Below are 23,862 nucleotides of genomic sequence, written 5' to 3' on the forward strand. Positions count from 1 at the left end.
GCACATTGGTGCATTTTACAAATCCTGTAAACCAAATAGGACTGTAGTAGTGTTCAAAACTACATGTAGGCACTAACACGTTCTCTTCTTTTGCAGATAATAATAGGCCCGGAGGTGGATAATGTTTATAACGACAATCACATCAAATGCCTGGATCTGCATCTCTCAAATATTACTTTGAACTCCTACCGAGGGACCTTACCGGAGATTACACTCACCAGGTTCTTTCTTGACAGAGCAAGGGTGTTGAGGGTACTGAGGTTGAACACGCATTTAATTAGGAAATATGAATGGTATTGAGGGAGTCCTGGATTAGGGGGTGTTCGGGGAGCCGGACTATACCTTCAGTCGGACTCCAGGACTATGAAGATACAAGATTGAAGACTTCGTCCCGTGTCCGGATGGGACTTTCCTTGGCGTGGAAGGCAAGCTTGGTGATGCGGATATTCAATATCTCCTACCATTGTAACCGGCTTTGTGTAACCCTAACCCTCTCCGATGTCTATATAAACCGGAGGGTTTTAGTCCGTAGGACAACTTCATCATACAACAATCATACCATAGGCTAGCTTTTAGGGTTTAGCCTCTTGATCTCGTGGTAGATCTACTCTTGTACTACCCATATCATCAATATTAATCAAGCAGGACGTAGGGTTTTACCTCCATCAAGAGGGCCCGAACCTGGGTAAAACATCGTGTTCCTTGCCTCCTGTTACCATCCGGCCTAGACGCACAGTTCGGGACCCCCTACCCGAGATCCGCCGGTTTTGACACCGACAGGTATGTTGATCAGATTCGGCAGGTATTGCAGAATGGAAGAGGCTCCAAAAAAGCTAAACTTCGTATTGGAAGAGCATATAACAGAGTAATTGGAAGTCATTCTGTCAAACCCATACATGACTTGTCAGCGGCTGATCCCTTTGTAGAAATGACGAAGTATGCAATGTGTGAATTTGGGCATTGTAATCTTTGAATTTGAACCTTGCAATATTTATGGTATTTGTTATATTGAACCATTTCTGTTCTCTTGTCTCAACGCAAACAGTTCATCCGAGTGAACTGCATGTTGTATATCGCACACACCTTGATTTGGCTAGCCGTTCCTTTTGTGTTGCCTAATCACAAACAGTTCATCCAAGTGAACCATATGTCGTACATCGCACACACCTTGATCTGGCTGACCATTTCTTTTGTGTTGCCTAATCACAAACAGTTCATCCGACTGAATTGTATGTTCTACATCGCACACACCTTCATCTGGATGCCTGTTTCTTTTGTTCCTCCTCATCGCAAACAGTTAATTGAACTGAACTGTATGCCCTGCATCACACATGCAACTAAAATATGAACCGTGTTTGATGCATCCTCCATCGCAAATGTTTTGCGCCTTTTTATGGGTTTTTTACACCACCGTTTGCGATTATTGCATCGCACACAGTTTCGTCGAAGGGTCTCTGATCGTAGTGTCGCATTAGTAGCATCCTGTAGTAGTTTTAGTATGGCGGTAGCATTATAAGATGATCCCTTAACTAAAATTTCTAGGCATAAGTGTTCTCCCTGAGTATGCACCATTGCGATAGTTCGTCGTGCTGAGACACCATGTGATGATCGGGTGTGATAGGCTCTATGTTCACATACAACGGGTGCAAGACAGTTTTGCACATGCGGAATACTTGGGTTAAACATGACGAGCCTGGCATGTACATACATGGCCTCGGAACAGTGGAGACCGAAAGGTCGAACGTGAATCATATAGTAGATATGATCAACATAGAGATGTTCACCATTGATGACTACTCCATCTCACATGATGATCACACATGGTTTAGTTGAGTTGGATCACGTATCATTTAGATGACTTGAGGGATGTCTATCTAAGTGGAAGTTCTTAAGTAATTTGATTAATTGAACTTAATTTATCATGAACTTAGTCCTGATAGTATTTGCATATCTATGTTGTAGATCAATAGCTCGCGTATGGCTCCCCTTTTTATTTTTGATATGTTCCTAGAGGAAACTAAGTTGAAAGATGATAGTAGTAATGATGCAGACTGACTTCGTGATCTGAGGATTATCCTCATGCTGCACAGAAGAATTATGTTCTTGATGCACCGCTAGGTGATATACCTATTCCAGGAGTAGATACAGACGTTATGAATGTTTGGCAAGCTCGATATGATGACTACTTGATAGTTTTGTGTGCCATGCTTTACGGCTTAGAACCGGGACTTCAAAAATGTTTTGAACGCCACGGAGCATATGAGATGTTACAAGAGCTGAAATTGGTATTTTAGACTCATGCCCGTGTCGAGAGGTGTGAGACCTCTGACAAGTACTTTGCCTACAAGATGGAGGAGAATAGCTCAGCTAGTGAGCATGTGCTCAAAATGTCTGGGTACTACAATCACTTGAATCAAGTGGGAGTTAATCTTCCAGATAAGATAGCTCTAGTCACTATCACCAAGTTACTAGAACTTCGTCAAGAACTATAATATGCAAGGGATGACGAAAACGATTGCCAAGCTCTTCGCGATGCTAAAATTGGCGAAGGTAGAAATCAAGAAATAGCATCAAGTGTTGATGGTTAACAAGACCACTAGTTTCAAGAAAAAGGGCAAGAGAAAGAAAGGGAACTTCAAGAAGAATGGTAAGCAAGTTGCCACTCCCGTGAAGAAGCCCAAAGCTAGACCCAAACCTGAAACTGAGTGCTTCTACTACAAAGGAAATGGTCACTGGAAGCGGAACTTCCCAAAAAAAACTTGACAGATAAGAAGGATGGCAAAGTGAACAAAGGTATATTTGATATACATGTTATCGATGTGTACTTTACTAGTGTTCATAATAGCCCCTTGGTATTTGATACCGGTTTAGTTGCTAAGATTTGTGACTCAAAACAGGAGTTGCAAAATGGACAGATACTAGTTAAGGGCGAGGTGACGATGTGTGTTGGTAGTGATTCCAAGGTTGATAAGATCACCATCACACACTCCCTTTACCTTCGGGATTAGTGTTGAACCTAAAATAAATGTTATTTGGTGTTTGCGTTGAGCATGAATATCATTGGATCATGTTTATTGCGATATAGTTATTCATTTAAGTCAGAGAATAATTGTTGTTCTTTTTACATGAATAAAACCCTCTATGGTCATACACCCAATGTAAATGGCTTATTGAATCTCGATCATAGTGATAAACATATGAATAATATTGATGCCAAAAGACGCAAAGTTGATAATGATAGTGCAGCATATTTGTGGCACTATCATTTAGGTCATATTGGTGTAAAGCGCATGAAGAAACTCCATGCATATGGGCTTTTGGAATCACTTGATTGTGAATCATTTGATACTTGCGAACCATGCCTCATGGGCAAGATGACTAAAAATCCGTTCTCCGGAACAATGGAACGAGTTAATGTCTTATTGGAAATAATACATACCGATGTATGTGGTCCGATGAGTGTTGAAGCTTGCGACGGGTATCGTTATTTTCTGACCTTCACAGATGATTTAAGCAGATATGGGTATATCTACTTGATGAAACATAAGTCTGAAACATTTGAAAAGTTCAAAGAATTTCAGAGTGAAGTGGAAAATCATCGTAACAATAAAATTAAGTTTCTACGATCAGTCAAAGAAGGAGTTCTTGCCTGTATTGTAAGGTGTGAAGTTGAGTAAGACTCAAAGCCCGACCACGGCATAAGATAGAGAGAGAATGAAAGTCATTCCCTATGCCTCAGCCATAGGTTCTATAAAGTATGTCATGCTGTGTACCAGACCTATTGTGTACCTTACCATGAGTTTAGCAAGGGGGTACAATAGTGATCCAGGAGTAGATCACTGACAGCGGTCAAAATTGTCCTTAAAGGACTAATGAAATATTTCTCGGTTATGGAGGTGATAAAGAGTTCGTCATAAAGGGATACAACGTTGCAAGCTTGGACACTAATCCAGATGACTCTAAGTCTCAATCTGGATACGTATTAAATGTGGGAGCAATTAGCTAGAGTAGCTCCATGCAGAGCATTGTATACATAGAAATTTGCGAAATACATACGGATCTGAATGTGGCAGTCACGTTGACTAAACTTCTCTCACAAGCAAAACATGATCACACCTTAATACTCTTTGGGTGTTAATCACATGGCGATGTGAACTAGATTATTGGCTCTAGTAAACCCTTTGGGTGTTGGTCACATGGCGATGTGAACTATGGGTGTTAATCACATGACGATGTAAACTATTGGTGTTAAATCACATGGCAATGTGAACTATATTATTGACTCTAGTGCAAGTGGGAGACTGAAGAAAATATGCCCTAGAGGCAATAATAAATTTGTTATTTTATATTTCCTTATTCATGCTAAAGGTTTATTATTCATGCTAGAATTGTATTTATCAGAAACTTAAATACATGTGTGAATACATAAACAAATACCATGTCCCTAGTATGACTCTACTAGACTAGCTCGTTGATCAAAGATGGTTAAGGTTTCCTAACCATGGACATGTGTTGTCATTTGATAATGGGATCACATCACTAGGAGAATGATGTGATGTACAAGACCCACCCGTTAGCTTGGCATTTGATCGTACAATTTATTGCTACTGCTTTCATGTATGTCAAATACATATTCCTTTGACTACGAGATCACACAACTCTCGGATACCGGAGGAATTCCTTGTGTTCTATCAAACGTCACAACGTAACTGGGTGATTATAAAGATGCTCTACAGGTAACTCCGAAGGTGTTTTGTTGGGTTGGCATGAATTGAGATTAGGATTTGTCACTCTGAGTATCGGAGAGGTATCTTTGGGCCCTCTCGGTAATACACATCATAAGCTTGCAAGCAAACGACTAAGGAGTTAGTAACAAGGTGATGTATTATGGAATGAGTAAAGAGACTTGCCAGTAACGAGATTGAACTAGGTATGAAGACACCGACGATCGAATCTTGGGCAAGTAACATACCGATTGACAAAGGGAATTATGTATGTTGTCATAATGGTTCGACCAATAAAGATCTTCGTAGAATATGTAGGAGACAATATGAGCATCTAGGTTCCGCTATTGGTTATTGATCGGAGAGGTTTCTCGGTCATGTCTACATAGTTCTTGAACCTGTAGGGTCCGCACGCTTAACATTCGATGACGATTTAGTATTATATGAGTTATGTGATTTGGTGACCGAATGTTGTTCAAAGTCCCGGATGAGATCACGGACATGGTGAGGAGTCTCAAAATGGTCGAGAGGTAAAGATTGATATATAGGACGATGGTATTCGGGCACCGGAAGTGTTCTGGAGGGTATCGGGTACTTATCGGGTCACCGGAAAGGAGTTTCGGGCACCCCCGACAAAGATATGAGCCTTATGGGCCAAGTGGGGGAACACACCAGCCCTGGTGCGCCCTATAGAGGCCATCCCTATGAGGAGGAGAAGGAAAGAGGGGAGGGCAATGAAAGTGTGGATTAGGATTCCTACTTCCTTCCCTCTCCCCCCTCTTTCCTTCCACCTCGGTTATATATGGCAGGGGAGCCTAGCACACAACAGACAATTGCCTAGCCGTGTGCGGCGCCCCCCTCCACAGATTACACCCTTGGTCATATTCTCGCGGTGCTTAGGCGAAGCCCTACGCGGATCACTTCACCATCATCGTCACCATGCCGTCGTGCTGACGGAACTCGTCTACTTCCTCAACACTTTGCTGGATCAAGATTTTGAGGGACGTCATCAAGCTGAACATGTGCAAAACTCAGAGGTGCCATACGTTCGGTGCTTGATCGGTTAGAACAATAATAAGTTCGACTACATCAACCGTGTTGTCAAATGCTTCCGCTTTCGGTCTACAAGGGTACGTAGACATACTCTCCCCCTCTCGTAGCTATGCATATCCTAGATAGATCTTGCGTGAGCGTAGGAAAATTTGTGAAATTGCATGCTATGTTTCCCAATAGAAAACATGGTAAAGAAAGAAAACCGTGGGTTCAAAAACCTATGACTTTTCCACCTAAGTCAACTAAAAAGAAAGATGATGAAGAATTTGAACGCTTCGCTGAAATGCTGAGGCCAGTCTTTTAGCGTACTCGCTTGACTGATATCTTAAAAATGCCTCCTTATGCAAAATACATGAAAGACATCATCACCAATAAGAGTAAAATACCAGAAGCTGGAATCACCACCATGCTTGCTAATTATACTTTTAGAAATGGAGTACCTAAAAAACTTGGAGATCCGGGAATACCAACTATACCTTGCTCCATCAAAAGAAATTATGTGAAAACTGCTTTATGTGATTTGGGAGCTAGTGTTAGTGTTATGCCTTTCTCTTTATATAAAAGACTTGATTTGAATAAACTCACACCTATTGAAATATCTTTGCAAATGACTGAGAAATCAACTACCATACCTATCGGTATTTGTGAGGATGTGCCCATTGTTGTTGCTAATGTTACTATTTTGACTAACTTTGTTATACTTGAGATGCCCGAGGATGACAACATGTCGATTATCCTTGGTAGAACCTTCTTGAATACTGCAGGGGCTATTATTGATTGCAATAAAAGCAAGGTCACTTTTCATATCAATGGTAAGAGCATACGGTGCACTTTCCGAAGAAACAATTCCAAGTGGATGATATTAATGTTATTGAAAAATCTCCGACAATCACTATTGGAAGTTTTCAACTACCTCTACCTACTGTTAAAAAGAAATATGAAATGCTTATTGTTGGGGACATTCATATCCCCGTTGAGGTAACTTAGTGATTCACGAAAGTTCTTCGGTTTCATGCTAATCGAAAGTGGTTGTTAATAAGACTTGGTCAACCTTATTAATGGATCATTTTTGAGAGGTATGAAGTTGATGAATTTAGTAAGTACTACCTTCTATCCCTACTTTTTGTTTTCTGTTTTTTATTAGTTAAGTAAAATAAAATGCCATGTTTTGTCTATTTTCTGAATTTCCTGTGCAATAAAAAATGACCAAAAATAAAAGTTCTCAGAATGCTCTGAAAATTCAATACGATTTTTTCTGAATATTTAAGAATTTTTGGTGCAAATAATATCAGAGGGAGGTGCACCAGGTGGGCACAACCCATCTGGGCGCGGCAGGACCCCCAAGCGCGCCCTGGTGGGCTGTGGGCCCCATGTGGGCCCCCTCACTTATCCCTTCATACCACTTCATCACTTACCTCCAGAAAAAATCACCATTGCTCTCTCTCTCTCTCTCTCTCTCTCTCTCTCTCTCTCTCGTGTTCTTGCTCTCAAACCCGCGGATTTCGATCTCTTTGCTCGAAGCTCCGTTTCCGAAACTATTTCGGGGGATTGTTGCTTGGTATGTGACTCCTCCATTTGTCCAATTAGTTTTTGCTTTAGTGGTTTATATTTTGAATAATTAACTGCTCTTGGTGCTGCCGTAGACGAGCTTGCATGTTGAATTCTTAGAGTTCTAAGTAGTTTGAATGCTTGCTATGGCCTCTATGTATCCCTATGAGTAGTTGCTATCAACCTTGTAAAGTTTTGTTGAGAAAATTTTGTGGACTAAAACTTTCAGAATTTTGTTCATAGGAAAAATATGAATATCTTTAGGAAGTTTACTTCCAAGAAGAACTCCAAGGGAGTGACTGGGGAGTCATCTCACAGTGATCTCCATACCCAGAAGTTGGCGGAAGTACGTCTGTGCGAATGGCCGCATACCCCGTTCATGGAAGGGGCTGGAATCCTTCAAGAGTTTGCACAATATGCTGCTAATGCCAGCCTCACCGACTTCATCGCAGTTGAATGTGAACAGTATCATCTCCTCACAAACTCCTTTGTGCAAAGTTTTACTTTCCTTCCTAGGAATCCTCCTCCTGAGGTGCAGTTTAACTTATACACTAAGCCCCATCAGATACCGCTTACTGAGTTCTGTGAAATATGCTTGCTTCCTTCTGATGGTGGTTTGGTAGAGCCTAGGCCTACGGAGTTTGAAGGTTTTTATCGCACTCTAACAGTGGGTGATGAGAGAGGGGTGACGAGTATCACTGTTGCTGGCTTGCATTTTCCTGTTGTTCATTATTTCACTCTTTTCATTGCAAAATGCTTGCTTGCTAGAGAGAAGGTGGGTGCACTCAGTGCCCCAGACCTTGTTGTTTTACATCGTGCACTTGAGGGCGACAACACTTATAGCTTGGGAGCTATTGTGGCACGTCGCCTTCACATTAATAAATCCAAGGGTAAAGTACATGGTGGTATTTACGCTACTCATTTGGCGACTCGCTTTAATGTAGAGATATGCCTGCATGATTATCATTTGCCCAAGGTTTACCTAGATCGCGCGGCTATCGAACATCACCAGTTTATTGTTGCTGATTACCCTCACATCTCTATTCCGTATAACCTGGTTTTTAGTGTGAGAACTCGTGATATTATTCCATTGCTTGCACCTACTTTGTTTGATCCTATTGCCAGGGGTGGATACAGGATTATGCCTGCAGATATCATCGCCAACCGGAACAACCAGGCCGTAGCAGAGGAGGAGCCTCGGCAGTGGGATCCATGGGTGCCCGCTCCTTGGTAGTTCGACAATGGACCCCATGGTTTCTTCGACTAATGACTGATTGCCAAGTTAGGCCAAAAGCCTAAGCTTGGGGGAGTACGTATTCCCACCGACATTACATTCATGTTCACATATTTCATTCTAGTTGTCGGTGTCCACACTTTTTCACTATACTATCCATGTTAAATTTATTTTCTCGCTTTCTTCTTGTGTGTTTGAAAAACTTTGAGAAAATACAAAAATATTTCCTGCTTTTTTTTATTTTTCTTTCTAGAGTAGTCAGCTGTACCACTAAAAAGAAAACCCAAAAAGATTTCCTTGTTCTTCTTTTGCTTGTTGGGAGCTTTCCCGTGTTAATAGTTTTTCTCATTTTTGCTTTTCCCTTTTATTTGCTTGTTCAAGAAAACCAAAAACTCCAAAAATATTTTAGTGTGTTTCTCTGAATTTCTTTTATTTCTATTGAGTCATACCGAGGAGAAGACCACAATGAAAATGTTGAGTGGCTCTCATATGCATAATTGTTGATCTAACAAAGAGTCCATATTACCTTGTCTTCTCCTATTGAATAAAATGTTTGCAGATTCCAGCTTAGTCCATGACACTCTTGCAATATTATTATTACTTTCACACCGCTCGGTCGTGCAAGTGAAAGCCAATAATGACAATATTTGATGAACTGGCCGTGGTAGAGAGAAACGGGTATGGACTCGACTTGTTTTGTTTTTGTAAATATGTTTAACCTAGTATCCATGATTCGGCCCATTATGATTAAACATGTTTGCAATGACAATTAGAGATTATAGTTTCTCATGCCATGCATAAGTAGCTAGGGGTGGATAGTGATTTATCTTGGATATCAACATTGCGTTAAAATGACTATGATGTAGTATGATGATATGGTATCCTCCTCTGAATGTTCGAGTGGCTTGACTTGGCACATGTTCATGCATGTAGTTGAATCAAAACCAACATATCCTCTATGATATTTATGTTCATGGTGTTCATATCCTACTCATGTTAGTGTCCAATGTTACTTATGCATAATGCATGTTCATGACCATTGTTGCTCTCTAGCTAGCCGCTGCTCAACCTATTTGCTAGCCTTCACCTATACTAAGTGGGAATTCTTCTTGTACATCAAAACCTTGAACCCAAGTTATTCCAGATGAGTCCATCATACCTACCTATATGCGGTATTACCCTGCCGTCCTAAGTAAATTTGCATGTGCCATCTCTAAAAACCTCAAATAAATATCCTTTTGTGTGCCTGGATCGTTCATGGAACGACAGGAGGTAGTCGGTATCTTCCATGCTAAGCGGGTTATTCTCAGGATGAGTGTTTATTCACTCACCATCGCACGAGAAAAGGGCGGTAATAGGGATTCCCAGTCCCGAACTCAAATTGCAAATAATTAAACAAAACTCCCCTGGGACTATTGTTGGTATGGACGGCACCCGTTGTTTCGGACAAGCCATGGAGTGTGATTGTTGGTGGAGGGGGAGTAAACCTTTACTTTTATCGCTTGGGAACCGCCACTAGCATGCTTAGCATGGAAGATATTGATAACTGATGGTCGTGAAGTAAACAAGAAGGGTGCATTTCCCAAAATATCATTTACCTCTATTTTAAAAACTTGAGCTCTGGCACCGCTGCAAATCACTGCTTCCCTCTGCGAAGGGACTTTCTATTTACTTTTATATTGTGTCATCACCTTCTAAAATAAGCGCCAGAACCTGAGAGCACTGATGTCATGCTGATGCATTGTGTGTAGCTAATGTTGGGTGCATCATGACTGGATCTTTTCTACCATGAATTACAATGTTTAGTCGTTGCTTGAACTCTGGAGGTGCTCTGCATTTATGTTTTGCCGTCTCAGAAAGGGCTAGCGAGATACCACTACTGTCATATTATATCATGGTTGTTTTGATAACGTGTTGTTGTTTGAGATATCTTAATATTGCTCGCTAGCTGATTATGTCATTGATATGAATTAATATAATCTTTAAGAGTTCTTGTCGGCATGGTTAGTTATAATATTGGCTGAAAACCTAGGTGTTGTTTAAGCTTATTTATGCAAACAAGAGCAAAAGAGTTCGTAAAAGTTTTTCTTTTTCACTTTCAGTTTATCAACTGAATTGCTTGAGGACAAGCAAAGGTTTAAGCTTGGGGGAGTTGATACGTCTCCAACGTATCTACTTTTCCTAACGCTTTTCCTCTTGTTTTGGACTCTAATTTGCATGATTTGAATGAAACTAACCCCAGACTGACGCTGTTTTCACCAGAACTACCATGGTGTTGTTTTTGTGCAGAAATAAAAGTTCTCTGAATGGAACGAAACTTTGCAAGGATTTTTTATGCAATATATGTGAATTTCTGGAGCCAAGAACCACCGAAGGGGGGCACCTGGGTGGGCACAACCCACCAGGGCGCACCCCCCCCCTCTAGGTGTGCCCAGGTGGGTTGTCCCCACTTGGTGGCCCCGCAAACCCTGAAACCCACGCTATAAAATCACATTTTTTCAGAAAAAAATTAGGGAGAAAGAATTATCACGTTTCACGAGAAGAAGCCACCGTCACCTCCTGTTCTTCATTGGGAGGCCAGATCTGGAGTCCGTTTGGGGCTCTAGAGAGGGGGATATTCGATCTTCGTCATCACCAACCCTTCTCCATCGCCAATTCCATGATGCTCCCCACCGGGAGTGAGTAATTCCTTCGTAGGCTCGCTAGTCGGTGAGGATTTGGATGAGATTCATCATGTAATCTAGTTAGTTCTGTTAGGGCTTGATCCCTAGTATCCACGGAAGGGTAGGACAAAAGGTGTCATGCAAGTTCTTTCCATAAGCACGTGTGACTATTTACGGAATACATGCCTATATTATATTTATGAACTGGAGCTAGTGTCGTATCGCCCTAGGTTATGAATGTCACATGATGAATATCATCCAACAAATTACCGACCCAATGCCTACGAATTTATCTTATATTGTTCTTGCTAAGTCACTACTGCTATCGTTACTGTTGCACTTGTTACAAAACTACTGCTATCACCGTTATCGTTACCATTGTTGGTGCTACTATTATCAAAACTATCATATTACTTTGCTACTGATCACGATGTTGTAGATAATTAATCTTCAGGTGCAGTTGAATCGACAACTCAGCTGCTAATACTTGCAAGTATTCTTTGGCTCCCCTTGTGTCGAATCTATAAATTTGGGTTGAATACTCTACCCTTGAAAACTATTGCGAACCCATATACTTGTGGGTTATCATCGACCAAGCTAGAGAAAGAGGGAGCTCGCCAGTGCATGGCGATGGTGGCTAGCATCAGCGACCCCGAATATGGTCGTGGCTGGAGAAGGTGTATCCAACCTGCCAAGGAAAATGGGTATTTCATGTCGACCAAGTCATGGTCGGGGAAAGCAAATCCACCCATGGTCGGCGTAGGTACACCACGTTGGCTCATGCTTCGCCCACTCGCACTTTGTTGCTGCCTTCGGCGAGAGTGAGAGAGATGGAACAAGAGCACATGCGGGTCCTAGGCATAAATACCTTGGTGATGGTGGGGTCCACCTCCATATTTCTCCATTTATCTCGTTCGTATTGCAAAAATAAAGGAATCCTGGGCACCAATCTTGAAACACCAATGGATAGTGGATCCCTCATCGCTAGCTACCAGCACCGTTAGAATTTCAAAATTTATGCATGTTGTCATTATTCATCTTTCCCATAATCAACTCTTTTGTATTCTCCATTAATTATTAGGTACAAATACACTTTTTCCCCTAGTTGTATGATACGTCTCCAATGCATCTATATATTTTTTATTGTTTCATGTTATTTTATTATAAATCTTGTATGCTTTATATACAATTTTATATCATTTTTTGGAACAACCCAATTAACTCAGTGCCCAGTGCCAGTTCCTGTTTTGCCTATTTTATTGTTTCATAGAAAAATAGTACCGAACGAAGTCCAAATACAATAAACTTTACAGTGATTTTTTCTGGACCAGAAAGGACCGTAGAAGCTTCGAGAGGAGTCCAGAAGACTTACGAGAGGGCCACAAGCTCAAACGGTGCGCCCCTAGGGGGCACGCCACATGAGCTTGTGGGCCTCTCGCAACTCCATTTGACCTAGTTTCACTTCTATAAATTCCCATAAATCCCAAAACAATTATTCCGCCATCGTAAGCCTATGTTCTTCCGCGGTTCCATCTGGAGGCCTCTGCCGGTACTCTATCGGAGGGGGAATCGAACACAGTGGGCTTCTACATCAACCTTGCTGCACCTTCGATGATTTGTGAGTACTTTAGCACAGACCTACAGGTCTGTAGTGATTAGCTAGATGGCTTCTTCTCTCTCTTCGATCTTCAATACAATGTTCTCCTCGAAGTTCTATTCGATGTAATCTTCTTTTGCGGTGTGTTTGTTGGGATCCGATTAATTGTGGGTTGATGACCAGATTATTCACTGAAAGTGATTGAGTTTTTTTTGAACTTTATTGTGTGTGATTGTTATAGCTATGTAATTCTCTCGGATCTATCCGTTTGGTTTGGCCAACTAGACTGATTTATCTTCAGCCGGAGTGGTGCATAGTAGTAAGTTCAATCTTGCGGTGTCCTCACCTCGTAACAGAAGGGGTAGCGAGACACGTATTTGTATTGTTGCTACTAAGGAGAAAATGATAGGGTTCAATCATATTGCTTGGTTTTATTATGTCCACATTATGTCATCTTTCTTAAAGCGTTACTCTGTTTGTCATGAACTTAATACCATAGATGCATGCTAGATAGTGACCGATTGGTGGAGTAATAGTAGTAGATGCAGGCAGGAGTCGACCAACTTGTCATGGACGTAATGACAATGTACATGATCATGCCATGAATAACGTCATAACTATGCGCTTTTCTATCAATTGCCCAACAGTAATTTGTCTACCCACTGTATGTCATTTTTATGAGAGAGAAGCCTCTAGTGAAAACTATGGCTCCGAGTCTATATTAATCATATTACAAAAACCAAAAATACCTTGATGCGATTTATTTACTTTTATTTTACTTTACAACTTATCTATCACCTACTATCAGATTTGATCCTTGCAACTAACGAGTACAAGGGGATTGACAACCCTCTTGCTCGTGTTAGGTGCAAGTATTTGCTCTTGTGTGTAGGTAATGTCGCCAGTTGTTTTCGTGAATCTCCTATTGGTTCTATAACCTTGGTTCTTTACTAAGGGAAATACTATCTGCTACTATATTGCTTTATCCTTCCTCTTCGAGGAAAATCCCAACATAGCTCACAAGTAGCATTGTGCCAGCCTGTGGGTTTTTCCCTTACTTTTCGGCTCTGCTCGATTTTGCCCTTAGATTTTTTTTCTCAGGTCATTTGTGTGCCCTTTAACCGTTTGGCCAATACTTTGCAAATTCATGACAAACTCATGAGAACTCATAAATATACAAATAAGATATCAAAATGTTAAGAAAGACATTACCTTTATGTGCATGTCAATTGCATTCAGGAAAGAAGTATTGTTTAAACTACTTCAGGTTATTAATGTTATTAACATTCTTAAACATAAAAAGGTATAAAAATACTTATTCATTAATAAAAATGGAATGCAAATATAGGCATGTTTTCTGAACATTCTAATATCTTATTTGCATTTTTCAAGTTCATATGAATTTTGTTATGGATTTTCAAACGACTTTGACCATTACATTGAAAATTCATAACAAGTATATGAACTCGGAAAAATGCAAATAAGATATCAAAATGTTCAAAAAAACATCACCTATATTTTCATGTCATTTTTATTCATGAAAAAGCATATACCTTTTTATGTTTCGCAATGTTGATGACATTAACAACCTCATGTAGTTTAAACAGTACTTTTTTCCTGAATGCAAATGACATGCACATAAAGGTAATGCTTTTCTGAACATTTTCATATCTTATTTGCATTTCTATGAGTTCATATGATTTTTTATGAATTTTCAAAGTATTGGTCAAATAGTCAAAGGGCACTTGAACGGCCTTAGAGACAAATCTAAGGGCAAAACTGAGCAAAGCTGAAAAGTAGGGGCAAAACCCATGGGGTGGTTTCGACTAAGAGCAAAAATGCATTTGGCCTATTATACTCGCTCTTCATCTCCTCGGCACAAAATGTCCATAAGAAACTAATATGGACCTTCATCTTATTCACAATATCCTCAATCTTCATCTTCCGCGCTAAGGACAAGCTGCTAAACAGGGACAACTTTGAAGCTCGGGTCATCAACGTTGGTTGTTACTACATCTTTCCAACGGCACGACCTCTAGGTGTTCTATCTCAACCCTGGTCTCAATTACATGACCGTAACAAGTTGTTCATGATTCGCAATTCTCAATCCTTCACATTAATGTGTTGCTACTTTGCCATGAAATAATGTTCCATTTATTTAAATCAGTGAACATATGGAAGAATGTGTTGAATTATAGATGGGCTCTAGGGCCATATAAGAAATAATTTTTGGAAAATCTCAATCCCATGTGGGATTTCAAGACATGGTGGGAAGTTCATTACCACACAGGTTTTGGAGGAGAGTTGATAACAACATATAATGGATTCTCTTCCACATGCTATTCGAGCTTGTTCAAAATGGAAAATTAATTTTTAATCAATTACGAGTCATTAATGGACATGTTTCGCAACAACCATATCTGAACAGTAGGATCGTGTGTTGTTATCATAGATGTTCTTATTCTATGTTTCGTACATGCTCATATGTTTAACTATGGATTAAATCAATATAGGAAAATTGCTAATATGTCCAACAAAATGTTTGTTTGGATTGCCACACAAGCGTGGCGCGTCGCGAAAGTATCCGATTGTTGTTTTGTTATGTCCAGTAATCCAGACAACAAAGGTTAATTATTTATGGTACATTGACGAAATGATATAATTTTTATGTGGGGGAGCACACTTAGTAGGCAAAAGTAGTGATATAAACTAAATTCCACACATTTGATAAAAGCATTAGGTTGAACACTAAGTTGTGAGGTGCAATTGAGTGCTTAACAAACAAAATATGTTTGTCCTTCTCCTTTGTACTATATATTACTAAGACTACTATACCTGGTCATGGGATATCCAGCCCGAAAAAGCCCGATCTGACCCGGCCCGGTCTTGCCCATGGGTGGGCTTGGGCCTGATTTTTTAGCCTGAAGAACACATTGGCCGGGCCTGGGCTTGGCTTTTTTACATTTTAGGGAAGGGGCCCGGGCCAGGCTTGGGCCTAGGTTTTTTGCCTCGGGCCGAAGCCCGGCCCGGCCGACAGATGGCCAGATATAACTAAGACTAATCCAGAAAAAAAATGTGCTATGTTCGTCATGAAAATACAACAACGGTTTGCTCCGGCAGAAATGGAAGATACACGCGCCGGCAGAAATTTGCAGAATATAATGACGTCTCTTGTCCGTATATATAGATCTACCACGCGCGCCTAAGCGCCCGCCACGTACGCTCGTGTTGCCGGCCAAAAGAGCGCGTGGTTCCTCAGCATCACCGCCACCTTCCGTCCGTATTGCTCGCTCACGCTCCATTAGCTGCCCGAGATGTCCAGATCAGATGCAAAGCGAAAGCCACTAGGTCCAAGCTGAGCTAACTAACGGTTTTGCTCCGACCGATCGATAGTGCCCGGAGCGGTCACGCCGGCCGACCTCGAATTAATTCGCGACCACGCAACGAACACGCGCGCAGCAGGCCGAATAAAAACTTGCTTAGCGCCCAGTGCAGCGCACCGTTGCGTCGATCGGTCCTTTGCCGCCCTGTTCCCGATAGCCCGGTCGATCACGACATGCTAAAGACGTAGCGGCAGCTAGCCTTCGCCCTCACATCACGCCGTCGCCGTCGTCGTCACCTTCATCTTCTTCTTTGTGCTGCTTCCACTACTCGAGCTAGCCAGCTTGATCGCTTTTGCTCGCGGCGGCCAGGCGTGCGTCACGAGGGGCGGCCGGAGGAGGGACGGAGGGAGGGGTCGAGATGCATCAGATAGGGAGCGGCATGTACGTGTCCGGCCGGGCGCCGGACAGGAAGCGGGAGCGGCAGCTGTCGTCGGGGTCGGTAGCCACGCCGCCGTACACCGGCGGGGACCTGTCGCGGTCCGGCGAGCTGGGCCGGATGTTCGACGTCGCCTCCTCGTCGTGGCAGTCGCAGGCGCCGTCCCCGGCCTCCTCCTCGCGCCGCAGCTCCGGGCACCTGCCGCTGCCGCCCCGGCCTGCCCCGTCGCCGTCGGCGTCCGGGCCGCTGTCGCAGCTCTCGCACTCGGGCCTCCTCGTGGGCCCGTCGCCTCCCGCCGCGCCTTCGCCGTCGCCGGCTCGCGGAGGGTCGTGGAGGAAGGCGAGCCGGAGGCGCGCGGCCGCCATGGAGGAGGCGGCGCCCGTCGTGGCGCGCGGGAGCACGAAGCTCGCGGTCCCGTTCGCGTGCTACGTGCTGGTGCTCGTGGCCGCCGCGGCCGGGGTCGGCGCCGGGCTGTTCTTCCTCGTGGCGTGGCGCCGGTGGGAGGCGCTCGCGGCTGCGGGCGGCGCGGTGGCGGCAGCCGCGGCCGTGCTCGCCTGGAACTTTCTGCGGTGCGCGGCGGAGGCGGAGCGGTTCTTCCGGCTGTCCCCCGACACGGTGTTCGAGCAGGGGGACATGCCCATCGGCGAGCTCGTCAAGATCACCGGGGTGAGCCGCCGCGCCTCATACCTCTCTGTTTTGCTCACGTGCAAAACTCATTATCGCTACGTTGATCAATGATCAGACACCGTTTCTTCACTTGTTTAGCAAGAATTTGCATGCCGATTTAATTGCTTATGCCAATCGTAATCGAATATAGCTCGAGCGTGCCAGAATTCAGCTTTCAGAGGCGTCTGCTGAAGCTTAGCTCGGCAGCAAGCGACGCATATGCCAATCTAACCCGGCAGTCCAAACTGCTGGAGCTGCTTTGCTTGCATATGGTAAGCGTCAGAGGCTGTCAAAAACGGGTTCAAGCAACATGTGGTGGTCAATGGCTTCCCTGCCATGCATTACCTCTGGTGGAGCACAAGCTACCAGACCACTTTTGCTTCACCAAGGCACTGCATGCGTCGCTAATTATCTCTGCAAGCAACAATGATCTGCGAAAGATTACACCGTGTCAGTGTGCGTGTGGTTACTGAAAGCTTATTCTCTGACATGGCCTGACGCCGTGTGGTGCTTTGCATTGCAGCAAGTGACCTGCGGCCGGGTGCCCGTGGGGGCCTGCTTCCACGACGCCGCCCGGTGCGTCTTCACGTCGGTCCGGATGTACGGCCGCCGTGGGTGGGCGTGGGCCTGCTGCTGCTCCCGGTGGCAGCTCCGGCACTCCGAGGTCAGTCAGTCAGGCTCTACCACCCTCATAAACCCACTGCCTGAACAAGTGCACTCAGGTGTTGACGGTATGTCTTTTGACCCTGGCAGGCGCGGTCGACGAACTTCTACATCTCCGACAGGAACACCGGGAGGAGATTCTACGTGCGCGCCGGAGAAGGCGCCAAGATCACCTGGATGATCAACCGGAAAACCACCAGCTTCGACGGCGGAGACGGCAAGGGCAAGGGCGCGTCACGGAGCCTCAAGAGCTGGGCGTCGAGCACCGGCGTGTCCTGCGACGGCGCCGTGCGCGTCGAAGAAGGGTAAGGGTCTTGGTGGCTCAGTTTCAGAGCACAACAATGTAAGTCACATGTTCAGCAAAACTGCAACCAGCTTTTTGCTTTTTTCTTGACAGGTTCATCAGGGAGGGAGACACGGCGAGCGTGATCGGCGTGCTGAAGAGGCACCACGCCTTCGACGTCGTCGACGCGCCGGACGGCGTGGTGGCCACCGGCTGCCAGCCGGCGAGGTGCATGTTCCCCGTGCTCGTCGAGGGGCTGGTGCTCATCGGCAGCGACGACCCCGACGAGGGCGTCTACATGGTCTAAGCTTAAGCTTGCGACGACTGACCGGCCGGCCTCGAGCTGCTTTGACAGTTTCAGTGCTGACTATATTAACAGTTTCAGCGCCTACCATATTAGGTTTTCGCAGCAGAAGGATCTGATGCATACTGAATGCTGTAAATTGGAGTGGTGTTTATAGGCTTGCCGGTTTGATGCTGTGGTAGCAGCACCTTTTTTTCTTTTTTTTTTGCTCTTCTCCAAGTACAGCTCTGTCACTTTTTGGATCACAGCGTGCTTAAACCATTGTAGACACCCTTTCTCATATAAAAGGGTTGGCTTTGCATTGTTTTACGCATGTAAAAGATTGGTTTTGCATTGTTTTCACTTTTCAACCACATATGCTTTTCACATGTACTAATAATACTGATTTCGCATTGAGTGAAATGCATCAGAGATCCCAAAACATCTGAAATTATATACTACTACCTCCGTTCGAGGTTGCAGTTCAGTTGAACTGCAAAAACACCTTGCATTTAGGAACAGAGGTAGTAGCTTTGAACAGGTTTGGCAGCCCTCTGACTGACATTGTTGAATAAGTCGTCAACTCAGCCTTCGGAAAAAGTTTTTCCTTTTTCTTTTTGATTGAGGGTGGAAACAGTTTTTTCAATACGGTAGCCTTTGAAATTACTAATAATAAGAACTTGAATTATTTTCTTTACTGACAGACTAGACATATCGACAAGCTTATTTGGTTTCTACCAAGAATTTGAATAATGGGCAAAATGCCCGAAGACGCACTGTTATGCCCCAAACCTGAACCTACTCCAGAGCTTTAGTGTATACAGGAATGACAGCATCCCGTTCACCGGCCTACGGACAAAAAGGGGAGAAGCGCCCCGAGGTGCTAGCTAATCCAAGTAGAAGAGCGTTACGATCTTCCGCATGTTCTTTGCCTCCTGGCAGGTCTCCATCAGCAGCCTGCTGTCATGAAACGCAAAGCATATCACCTGTTGGACCTTCGAGATGATGTCCATGTTGCATAACCTGAAAAATCATAAGAGTTGTGTTTATAATGTGATGGCACAAGAGAAACATAATCTAAAGCAGTTCTCTCAAATAAAAATAGGCTAACACAAAAATCATGATATATGTTTTATTAAGAGTGGTAATATCAAGTGTGACAAATCGACTGTGATGAAACTACTCAGACATAGCAACAACATAAAGTGAGCCCAAACACTATGTTACTCCCTCCGTCCCATAATATAAGAGCGTTGTTTACACTAGTGTAGTGTAAAAAACACTCTTATATTATGGGATGGAGGGAGTACTATTTAATATTTAAAAGCAAAATAATACGTAAATGTTGTTGAGATTGGAGCGCAAAATGCATAACACTAAAACTGAAAGCAATTTGAACAGAAAGCTAACAAACCTGCTAGCCTCAATTAGTGGTAAATGGTCATACTGAGGTTTCTCAATCAAGTTTTGTACCTAAAAATTAACAGAATGTCACTGAAACATATCCAATGTACCACCTGAAAACAGAATCAGCTTTCCAAGCTAAAGCAGGATAAGAAATAATTTCTGCGAGGCACTTTGTTCAAATTAACACATGTTACAGTACTGATCTCGTAAGTTGCCAAGAATCCTATAGGAGCCCTGGTGGTCGAAAAGTGCCTGCACAGGCCGAGCTCCATTGAGCTCTTGATTTTCTTTTTCAGCAGAAATACCTTTTCCACATCTCGAAAAAATCTGAAAAAATGTTTTCATGTAGACATATACTTGTAGCATACATGCATAAAATTTCATGGACATATATATTCATATGTGATGTACACAAAAAAGACAAATACACAGATTAAAATAGGCTTTTTTCTTTGTAGTATTTGTGTCAGGTATTTATCTTTTTTGTGTAGCATGCAAATAATAAAATTAGTTGATAAAATTTTCTACATACTTGAAGAATATGCATATGTATTTGTAGGAAAAAATTGAATTTTTTTAAACTTCTATATATATTTATTTATTTATTATTTTTTGCAAAACGAGCCCCATGGAGCCAGGTCTTTGCAACGCCACACTCCCCTGGTGGTGCCTCAGGAATCCCTACAATTTTAGTTATGCAGTTTTGTTTGTTAACTCAAATCACCAGATAAGATACTACTCGGTCAATAAACATAGTGTTGTTAGTTTATACTTTTTAAGGAAAGATGGCCTCAGAAGATTGAGATCTCTCTGGAACCTGGACAGGTTAGAAAATTTTCAGCACAGGACACCAAAGGACCCTGAAATGGAAATGCTACAGACTGGTATTTGGGCTTGGGGAAGTAAACTATATCATCCCCACTGGTGGAGTAGACGATGAAGCACATATTCTCCAGCATAGCACCACCTCCTTGGCTCAGATGTCTGACAGTGGGGTTTGCACCAGCAACTCCAAGGGTTACCAGCAAACAGTCTGAAGATGGCTACCACCCATGGACAGGAGATTGGGATACCTTAACCACACTAGTTCGTTTAAGTGGGCGGAGAAGATGGGGAGTAGTAGATCCAGGAGTCTAAATCCTAGGGTGTCCAGATCAAGATCTGGCTTTTGAAGATCATTCGTGATCCCTTCACTCTAGTTCCCAAGGCTAACCAAAAATGAGCCCAGAGCCTGAAAGAGGAGCTTTGAGAGGGGATGTGGCAGAGGCAACAAGATCAAGGAGGAAGGGCACGGCAGGCTTTTTCCCCTCACTTGCTTCTATTGTACGATGAAGATTAAAAATCCAATGTCTTAATGAGAATAGAATAAATGAATGCATTTCTAAGATTGTTCATAATGGACATATCAGGTGATAATGGGAGCCTGAAACTTCACAAGTCATAATACAAGCCATTGAATCAGTTGTTGATTATCATCTTTGACCATGAATTAGGTCCAATAGACACAGTTCATTCGCAAGTTGATTGAGGGGTTCAGCTTATGAATTCATGTTATTCAATTTTATGTGGAATTCTCACATAATGAATTTTTCCATAATTTGGTTTTGGACACATGAGATTGTGATGAGCAATCTAGACATATACAATCACAAGTTGGCGTAAGTAGAAAATATAATCTAAAAAGAAAGGTGGTGTATTTACTATTTAGGGTTCTTAGTAAAGTTATGGAACAAAAATAAACTAGAAATGACCTATACAGAACTGAAATACCACATATTCTTACTTTGGATAATAGCTCTTGGCTTTCAGGAGGTTGCTTCTTTAGACTTTGAGGCAAAATTACGGTAAGCAATTCTGGCTTCTCAGCTCTCAAAGCACCCCTAATAACAGCTGCGTTAGTCCCAGAAGCACCAGATGTGAATATATGATTTTTCTGCAATTAACATGTAAACATTAACTAGAGGTGTGGAGGAATCAAGTTGTAATGAACAATAATAACATATAGCACAGTGACATACTGTTATGACCATGGCATAACTCAAGATCTCAATAAGTTGTTGATGCATATACCCCATGTTGCGGGTACCAAAGAAACCTATTGATCGGGGTCCTTGCTGCTGAATAGCCAGCAATTCCTGTATTATTACCAATAAAGTGAGATTAACCCATAGTATAAACCAACGAATAATGTATTGATACACATATTTAACTAAAGATTGATGAACTGCATGGAATATGCGGTGATCCCAGACAAGCTTAGAGGCTAATGGGCACAAAAGTTAACTTAATAAAATGAAAATAGAACAGTACAAGGCACCTGAAGGTAATCGAGATCTGGGAGCGGCTTGTATTCTGGAGCATCAACTATTGCAGTGCCTCTAACAAGAGTTTCCACCTGAGTAGGAATCTTTGCACCATCGTCATCATCTGGCCCAAACATACTAGGTTCGTCTTGTCCTTGCGTTCTCCCATCACCTTCATGCCCATCTCTTCTCATGTATCGGCAGAGAAACTATACGAGCACAATAAAAACAGCCCCTGGCAGTAAATCATTAGTGAAAACCAAATATATTACAGCATACTGACATCAAATAAGTAGAGCAATATCTAAGATTTATGGTTTACTCTCATGCACAATGGTCGGAATTGATTATACTCGTCTATTCATGTCAGATATGAAGCACAGGCATGTGTCCGGCACATCTAAAATGTTTTCGTCATTACTGGACTTACATACGGTATTCCAGAGATTCCTACTCGTCAAGAATAAACCATTCAAAGATTCCTATTCAGGTCTTATGGCATATAGCAGTTCAAAGATGCCCACCAAGGCCACTCAAAAGTCAAAACAATACACAGAATAGCATATGGCAGCACCTGTTCAACTGAACATAAAACAACTGAAAAGCAAATATCACACTTTAAAGTTCCAAGGTTCCTACCAAGGCCACTCAAGAATGACACAGACAACAGCATATGGCAGCAGCTGTCCAACTGAAAAAGAGATACTACACTTTGCAATTTGCACCCAACAACCCATGTTCAAAAGGTTTTGCATCTAAAGCCATTAGGCTTTTAGGAAAATGAGATCTTCAATTACAAATGTCTGAACAAGCAACTCTAGCGGGAAATGACTTTGGCTGTGCCACTGATGTTAGTGCAAAGCAGATGATGGTCATATAATCACTTTCAAGACAGACAGGATGGTACTACTACGCAAATTGTGCGTGCCCAGAACAAAATTCCAACTCCGACATCCAATTTTCAACAGAGACGATACATCATCAGAAATCTAATAATACATACATCTTCCTAAGATAAAATTTACTGCATATCCACTGAAAAATATGAAAGAAACGACACAATCTACGAACGCTACAGATGAAGCACTGGGGGTGGAGACGCCACGCCTCACCTGAGTGGCCGTACGCGCGGCCTCATCGGGCCCCAATCGCCATGGCCCGGGCAGAGGCGGAGCGCGCAGCGGACTCGCCGGCGCGCGCCGGGAGCAGGCGAGGGAGGCGGCGCACGACGGCCGCCGCGTCTCCCGGGCGGACGACGGTGGGGGCGCGAGCGCGGCGGCCGTGCGGAGGAGAGACGCCATGGGACGGCGGGCGGGGGAGGGGGAGGGGGAACTGGATGGAGAGGGGAGGGGGGTTTGCTTGCTGGTGCTATCGGGATGCGGGAGAAGCGAACAGCGGGACGCACACGGGATATCTCCGTCTCGCCCTCGCCTCGGGTGGATGGATTGATGGATGGATCCACACGGCCAGGCCAGACCACGGTGTTTTCGGGCTCTCGGCGGACTACGACCGCCGCCGGCCCCTACCCAGCCCCTGGCAAGTGTGCTGCACCTAAATTTATACTGCTACCCCTTTGTTTGTTCACAATGAAAAATGAACTTTGTTTTGGCGTCCAATGTTTGGAGTATGAAATTACAATGCGAGTCTAAGAGCAACTCCAACGGGCCGACCTAAACGGA

The 23,862-nt window shown here is 43.2% G+C and overlaps 2 protein-coding genes across 2 annotated transcripts; one reads left to right on the forward strand and one right to left on the reverse strand.

Moving 5' to 3' along the window:
• The first annotated feature begins 16,297 nt into the window (after nucleotides 1–16,297).
• Nucleotides 16,298–18,845, forward strand: LOC119329426 (uncharacterized membrane protein At1g16860-like). The gene is made up of 4 exons (XM_037602469.1): nucleotides 16,298–17,244; nucleotides 17,768–17,908; nucleotides 17,998–18,212; nucleotides 18,305–18,845. Exons 1-4 carry the CDS (start codon nucleotides 16,561–16,563, stop codon nucleotides 18,495–18,497), a joined length of 1,233 nt encoding a protein of 410 aa, XP_037458366.1. The 5' UTR covers nucleotides 16,298–16,560; the 3' UTR covers nucleotides 18,498–18,845.
• Nucleotides 18,846–19,110: 265 nt separating this feature from the next.
• Nucleotides 19,111–23,499, reverse strand: LOC119329427. The gene is made up of 6 exons (XM_037602470.1): nucleotides 23,296–23,499; nucleotides 22,198–22,392; nucleotides 21,899–22,015; nucleotides 21,664–21,813; nucleotides 19,888–19,946; nucleotides 19,111–19,496 (listed from the first exon to the last, which is right to left on the reverse strand). The coding sequence occupies exons 1-6, from the start codon at nucleotides 23,482–23,484 to the stop codon at nucleotides 19,361–19,363; spliced, it is 846 nt and encodes a 281-aa protein (XP_037458367.1). The 5' UTR covers nucleotides 23,485–23,499; the 3' UTR covers nucleotides 19,111–19,360.
• Nucleotides 23,500–23,862: the final 363 nt, after the last annotated feature.

The sequence above is a fragment of the Triticum dicoccoides genome, chromosome 7A, assembly GCF_002162155.2.
Source record: "Triticum dicoccoides isolate Atlit2015 ecotype Zavitan chromosome 7A, WEW_v2.0, whole genome shotgun sequence".
Taxonomy (NCBI): Eukaryota; Viridiplantae; Streptophyta; class Magnoliopsida; order Poales; family Poaceae; genus Triticum; species Triticum dicoccoides.